The sequence below is a fragment of the Empidonax traillii genome, unplaced genomic scaffold, assembly GCF_003031625.1.
Source record: "Empidonax traillii isolate 1590-97213 ecotype Southwest subspecies unplaced genomic scaffold, ASM303162v1 scaffold836:size348770, whole genome shotgun sequence".
Lineage (NCBI taxonomy): Eukaryota > Metazoa > Chordata > Aves > Passeriformes > Tyrannidae > Empidonax > Empidonax traillii.
The window spans coordinates 302,565-310,020 of NW_020956029.1; the positions used below are offsets into that span (position 1 = coordinate 302,565).

Here is a 7,456-nt window from a genome sequence, read left to right on the forward strand (position 1 = left end):
TGGCTTGGATTTAGAAGGCAAGTTCAAAACAGCGTTGAAGCTGGAACGTGTCTGGGAACATCAAAGAAGTTAATGCAGTTGTTCTCCATGAAACTGAGGGAGATGAACAGACCATCTCTTACATCTGTATTAGGGCTATGTTGAAGCACACAAAGCAGTCATTCATCCCCATTCGTAGAAGTGCAGAATAAAGCTGTTTCCTTGAGACAAGGAAACAAAACCCTTTGTCACCGCTGTTATTCTCTTTGTATGAGTGCTCCTATTCTTGGCTGTTCCATTTTGCTGTATCACTGTGCCACAGTAAAAGAAATCCACATTCCTGTGATGACTCTGTAATGCCAAATACAGTATATGGCAGATGAATTCCAGGGGCTGCAGTGCACCAATATTTAAATCTGGCTCCCACAAAGACAACAGCACTTGTATGCTAAGAACTCTGCATTAATTTACAGGCATTCTAATTGCATAAAGGTCTATGCTGAACACAAATACAGGGCAAACGCAGTTTCCCCAGGAACTGTGTAGAAACACTGATATCTCCATGCCTGTTTGTCCAGTGACTGCAGAGCTAATCTACAGGGCCACTGACCAAACCCCTTCCTCCATGGGGCCACAAACTCTTTTCCAAGTAACAGACATATAAAAGAATTAGATCTCACAAAACTTAACGTGGATGTTTTGGTCTTTTGCAAGACGGAGATGTTTCTTCCCCAGCAAGTGCATTTTTACCTCAGAGAGGAAACACAGTATTAGCTACAAACTCTTGGGCTCCTCCCCACGTGAATCCTTCAGTCAATGATGACACCCCTGTATGTGGCCTCTGGCCTGGCAAGGATTCCTGCTACCTCCAAATGATCCATAAAGCAACGAGAAGGAAACTGCTGCACACAATATGACCATCTGGTTTACTTTCCTTCCTACTTGAATCATTACCTAAATAGTCTCAATTTCTTTCCTCATCTTAAATAATTTGAGGATGACTAATGGAAAAGTCTATTTTAAGAGTTGCCTTGACAAATTCTGCATGGATATATTTTTTTCCCCCCCTCTCCACACTGAGTGATTTTCTCTTCTTCCTTTTTTTGAAATGCATTTTGCTCCACGGGAGAAGAAGGAATGCAGCGAGGATTACAGCCTGACAGAGGGTTTGAGTTTGAAAAGGTTTTATGCGTCTGTAGATAAACCTATGGTACCATAGCTATAAAATAACCCTGGTCTCCCAAGAAAATCTCTGGAATGTGGCTCACTGAGCAGAGCTGACAGGGAAAAGCATCAAAAAGAGACTATGACAGAAATTCCCAAGTTTCTTAAGGTAATGAGTAAGACGAGGGGCTCTGCTCTACACTGGGTCATATTTGGATGCAAGTTTAGGCAGCATAAGTCCTTAATGGAAACAATATTTACTTCATAAAGAAATGAAAGCAATAGGCCACTTTTTTAACAGTTCAATCTTGCAGTTTTTTTGTTCAAAGGAAATTAGAATTCTTACTATGAAAAAAAAAATGAAAAGAGATAGAAGATTACTGTCCTTTACTTCACAGACCTTTAGTTTTAAGCATGATTTTATCGTAAGCATTAGTGTAATAAGTTTTTTTTCAGATACCCTTATCTTTCAGAATAACATGACTGCACGAGAATGAAGTTTTTTTGGTGTTTCTCTCTTTTTAATTTTTTTAAACCATGAATAAACTTTGGAGTTGTACATTGGAGAGACCAATTTTTAAATGTAAACTCTCATGACTCAGAAAGAAGGCAGGAAATAAAGAGTTAAAAAAACCTCTTAAAATCCATCTTTCTTTTTTTTATTTATTTTTTAAATGTTGTGCTTTATAAGAAGATTTTTTTTTGTCTTGACTGCCTCTCATAGTACTGGATTTTTTATACAGCTTGAATTTACATGTTTAGCCAAGTTAGGCCACAAGTGTCAGAGTGAGCATGGAACAAACAGGTGTCATTCAGGCAACTGGTTCTTGCTGGGAAGTTCAGGGATAGTCACTGGCATTTTAGAAAAAGCTGCAGTCAATGGATGGAAAAAAAAATAGTAATCTTGTTTGGATGATGCTTTGCTTACTTAGAAGAAACCTCCTACATTTAAAAGTATTTGCAGATAAAACCATTTACAGATATTTCTCCAAAGTCTCAGCTAGACTGTCAATGAAGAAGCAAAATAATTTGGATTACTTTGCTCAGTTGTTTTATATATTGCCCAGCCTAAGCAATGGAGAGTGATCAATTCAACACACAGAGTCCCAAAAACCCAATAAAATGGGGTCCTGACACACAACAGTAAATTACACAGACATTTCCATCCATAGAATGGCTTTTCACACAGCTGTAAAATTTTTAGCTAAGCCCTATTCCAGTTGAGTGTAGTGATCTGAAAGAGTTAGTAACTGATATTCAGGTTATTAGAGATAAAAATTAAGAGGATTTTCAAAATGACAAACTTACCAACTTTTTTTCCAATTCCTTACTAAAATCATCCACATAGGAGAGAACAAAATCGATTCTCCTGACACCATCCCTGAAGAAAATAGAATCTTTGCTTTGATGTCTTTTATCAATCTGTAGAAGATAAAGGCATATGAATAAAAAAAAACAAAACACAACAAGTATATTGCTGTTTCTCTAAAATATAACAGAAGACAAAGAAGTTTCCCCACATTGCAAGAATTCTTCAGTTTCCTCATAGTTGAAGATAAACTTGGGCAAGATTTAACAGGGCTACATCCAGTTAAAATAATTTCAGGATTAACTGCGTAGGTCCACAAGCACAGTATATAATAACTGGTACAGAAAGAATAAATATATATTAGTGCATCAATACTTGTGAATAATTGAAGCAGGTGGCAAAATGTAAATTCCATGCATTTTCCTCTACATAACAAGATTCACTAAATCAACCACCACAGAGACATATGTGCCAGCAATGACTACATATAAAAACAGCACACAGACAACAGAGGAGTGACATTCCAAAGTTGAGTATTTACCTTCATGGGGGGGGGGAAAAAATACATCTAATAAAAGGTATCAATGCAACAGCATAATCAGTACTCCAACTGATCTATTAAAGGTCATGTTTTAATTTATCAGCATGCCAGAGTGTCATAGTAACAACATTTATCTTTTTTATCCATTAGGTCAGAGTAATTAATGTTAGGCAAATAAAAGACTATAACCCCACTCCCCTAAGGAAGTTAACTCATATTAGGTAATATTATTTGCAATATTAGGTAATATTACTTGTTATCATGTCAATATTCAGCTTTACCAACTTGTGTACAAGAGACATGCAGCAAAGTGCTCTCCATAGAAGTTAATAGTCTGGTCTAAACATTGAGGAATTCCAGGGAGGAAATCTGGCCTCTCTGCTGAGGAAGGCTGGTGTTTTTTAACCACACCCATCAACAAAAGTGTATTTTTATGGGGTTGAATTGGGTTTTCATTTTATTAGAGTAGGAACAAAACAGAATAATTCAGAGGGCTATGTCTCTGTCGTCTCCATCTCACGCCATGCAAGGATACGCGTGAAAAAGTTCCCTGAGAAAGCACAGAATATTTATTTGTAACTGTGAAGCTTGCTCCCAGTTAACAAAAGGCATCACACAGTGAAGCATGTTATTACTGCAGCCATCCAAGCCACTTGCAATACCATTCATCACTGCTTTACCCTGAGACGTCGCTTCAGGAACAGATTGTATCTCCTTCCACTCTGCTGGAATAACCAACAAGTAGTTAGCAGGCCCCCTGCTTCCCTCCAAGGACCACACCACCTGCCTGGAGCACATACACCCCAACTACAGTGAACTTCTGTGCCCCTTGAAGCTGGGAAAAGCCCCAAGCTCTCAGAAAAACACGAGCACCCACAAATAATCTGACCATCGTGTCTTTCCCATTCAAGGCGAAGCTGTGCTGGGATCCGTTCTGATAGCAAGTATATGCCTTAAAAGAATGACTCCTATAATGCCAGTGGCCATCATTTGGATACTTCGAGGCAGTTTTAGAAAAGGACTAAGGAAGTGTGTCTGAGTGTGGCGCAAGGGTAACACAACAAGCCCACAATGTTTCTGCTGCACTCATGTCAGGTTGGACCCGCGGGGACACAAAAAGACAAGTGGCAACCCCGTAATTCCAGAGCTGACAAAATTACAAGCAGCAACATCCACATAGTCCAGGACACATGTTCATCTTCAAGTAGGCTGAAATTAAATACAAATAACTGGAAGTTCCTATGGTGTTGTACAACTTTGTGCGTCTCCATCAGACACAGTGGTGACTCCTGGAAGCAGGTAGCAGCCTACTTGAAGCGTCCATGCACTACAGAGAATTCCTGTGCTCCCCACCCTAGCCTTCAGGGGAGCTGCAAAACCCTGTGCTGTATAAGGTAAAAGAAATTATTTCCTGAAATTGCTGCCATCCTTTCTTTGCCTGCCCTCTTCAGCAATTCTGTGAGGGTTTTCTGTGGCTTTTCTTCCCCAGAAATACTTACAGCAGATCAGTTAAAGCAGACCACTTTGCACGATTGAAGTCAGCTACCTCAGAAGATACTTTTGCTTCCAAAAGCAGTACATAACCTTGCATGATTAAGAGGCTCACAAAAACCATGGAATCCAACAGTAGAAAAGTATTTTTTCCATTCTGTTTCGAACTTGCAGGTTTGGGTTTTTCTTTGTAAATATAACTGTGACTACATGCAAACTGCAACAGTTTAGATGTTGATTTAATCAAATTAACATAGTGCATAGAACCACACTCACATCTGTATAGAATCAACAGTAATGTAATTATTCAGCATTAAAATAAGTGAACCCCAAAGTGCATTCTAACAACTTACAATGCTGGGGATTGCCCTAAAAAGGGCCACCCCAACCACTGGTTTCCATTGTGTAAGCCACAGAATCATCTACGCAAAGAAGAAATAAATCAATACATAATATTTACTTCAAAAAAAGCTCCTGCCAAAGGAGTATCCCAAATTATTTGTGTTGCATAGTTATAATTAGATTATTCAATACAATTGAAGTAATACTTTATCTTTAGTGCCATCAACATTGACTCATTCTTTAAGATGTATCAGAACCCTCAGTCATTAAAGGCCTGACTATCAATTTAAGAAGATGCAGTAGTCATTGCTGGATCTGCTTTGAGAAGGGGAATACTTATCACTTCCTTCTCCTTCTGCACACAGGACTATTTATCACGGATAGTGACAGGCCTGCTTATTAAACACATAAATTATTCCTTTCCATTTTGCTGCATTTGGATTTCACAAGTAGAACCAAGATCAGTCTTGCACACTTATGCAGGTTTGTGCATACATGTGTGCCTACAGGTTTAAAATATATGAAAAGTTCGTAATTTGCATTAGTGTTATCAGTGAATCATTAAACATTACGGATTAGTAGCAGCTCTTTACAGAACTGTGTTCAAATTAATTACCTTGGACAACCTGCAGTTATTAAATTAAGCTACACCTCATCACAGTAGATGCTCTGTAATGTGTTCCTCCTGCCATACAAGTACCAAATTAAAACTTCCCAACACAGCACAGAAAGCAAGCTGAAGCTTTTGAATAATTAATTTATACCCAATGAGGAATTACAGAAGAGAAGGGGCCCCAAGCCATACGGTGAAAAACTCCAGAAGCAACAGCCACAAGTCACAACAAGGGAAATTTCTACTGGATGTGAGGGTGTGGTTGAGTGGGAATGGGTACAAAAGGTTCCCCAGAGAGACTGCAAAATCTCCACCCCAAAAGACCACATAACCTGGTCAACCCAGGCCAGGACTGCGCAACCTGACCAAAGTTTGAAGCCAGCCTTGCCTTGAGTAGGAGGCTGGCCAAGAAGACCCTCAGAGGTCACTTCCAATCCAAGTTCATTGCAGGAGTCTACTGCAAACATTCAGCATTCACCAGAGCTTTCAAAAAGCTGAATAAATCCATCAGCTGCAGAGCAAGTTTACAAAAACCATCTGTCCAAATACTGCCCTCCTGTAGTAACTTCGCAGTCTCAGTAGTCTAATTATCTCTCTAAGAACTAAGTGACCTCACAAGTTGCACACAGATGTGCTAATTGAATGCTGTAATGGTCTGTTGTGAAAAGAGAAATTTTCTTTTCACGTGGCTACAGAAGTGCAAACTTACAGGGCTCATATGGAATTACATTAATATTTCTAACGACCCCATACTTGATAACTTCTGTCTAGACACCCAGCAGAGGCTGGACCATGTCCAACCAACCAACCAACCCTCCAAGTGCCTACCCTCGCAATCCTCACCTCAGGCACGATCCAAAGCCCTGCAGTGGGAAACCCCGACTCAAACAGGACAGGCAACAGGAGAGAGCAAGATGCAGCCAGGCTGTAAGAGCCCACGGCTCTCTCTGCCCAGACTGGTTTGGGTACGGCGTGTAAATGCTGGCTGGTGGCCTCACACTCCATTCAGAGCCATCCAGGTTCTCCAGCACTGCTGAGGAGTCCCTTGGCTGTCTCGCTCCGCAGGTGCCTCAGAGACGCTTCCCCAGGGCCAAGACAAACAGTCAGGCAGGGTGAGCTGGAGAGAGGAAAACCCAGCTGCTGGAAGTGGCACCAGCCACTGACACGGGCACAGAAAGTGCTTCAGAGACACGGCTTTGGTCTGAAGCTGAGGGACGGGGGCTGTGGTAAATGCCTCGGGCAGCGTGGGCAGCTCCCCCTCAGTGGTTTGAGGGAACCACAAATAAGTTTTGCAGGTTATACCTGAATGATTCAATCCTGTATGTTTTTACAGGACTCTGAGGGATTTCTGCTTCTGGTCATCCCCCTAACAGGAATTTTATGTCCTTACAGCTCACTCCTTACAGGCACGGAGCTTCCTCCAAATACACCCTGCTGCTGAATATCCCAGCCCTCTCCATTCCCATGCTTCAAAGACAGGGGGGAACTTGTCCTAAAGCAACACTTTTCAGATTATTATTCAGTCAGAAGAGTGCAAAGTTCCTTAATGGCCTACATTCAGAAACACCCATCCCAAATGCCCCAGACTTCAAGGTTTCCCAAGTGTCCAACCCCACGGACATGGGACTGCAAGTTCAGACCTCAGCACTGCTCCCCTTCTGCTTTTTGTATTTTGCACCTTTTTTTTTGTGGGAAGGTGGCTTAGAGAAGCACTTTTAGTAACAAAGCAGTAACCAACACTAATCTGGGGTGGAGGAACCCATTACAGCTTCATTAGAGTTACAGCACAGGGAAGCACCTCTGGCTACAAGGTTACGTTAATAACATGGAATAGTTGGTTTGTATGATCCCCATCAGCACATCAAAGAGTTGTACTGCCACAGTCCTACATTTCCAGGCAAAAAAAACCCTGCCTGAAATTAGAAAACGAAATCGATTTGTAACATTTGCTTGCTCACAGGATGGCCTCCAAACCAAATATTTATTTTATTGACTGCATACCTTTGATAATCACACA

The 7,456-nt window shown here is 40.9% G+C and overlaps 1 protein-coding gene across 2 annotated transcripts in view; it reads right to left on the reverse strand.

Moving 5' to 3' along the window:
• Positions 1-7,456, reverse strand: part of ANO5 (anoctamin 5) — a 47,696-nt gene that overhangs the window by 20,871 nt on the left and 19,369 nt on the right. For both annotated transcript variants that reach the window (XM_027902075.1, XM_027902073.1), the window contains one exon: positions 2,452-2,565. In XM_027902075.1, coding sequence (XP_027757876.1) covers positions 2,452-2,565 — 114 coding nt within the window. The remainder of the gene's footprint in view (positions 1-2,451; positions 2,566-7,456) is intronic.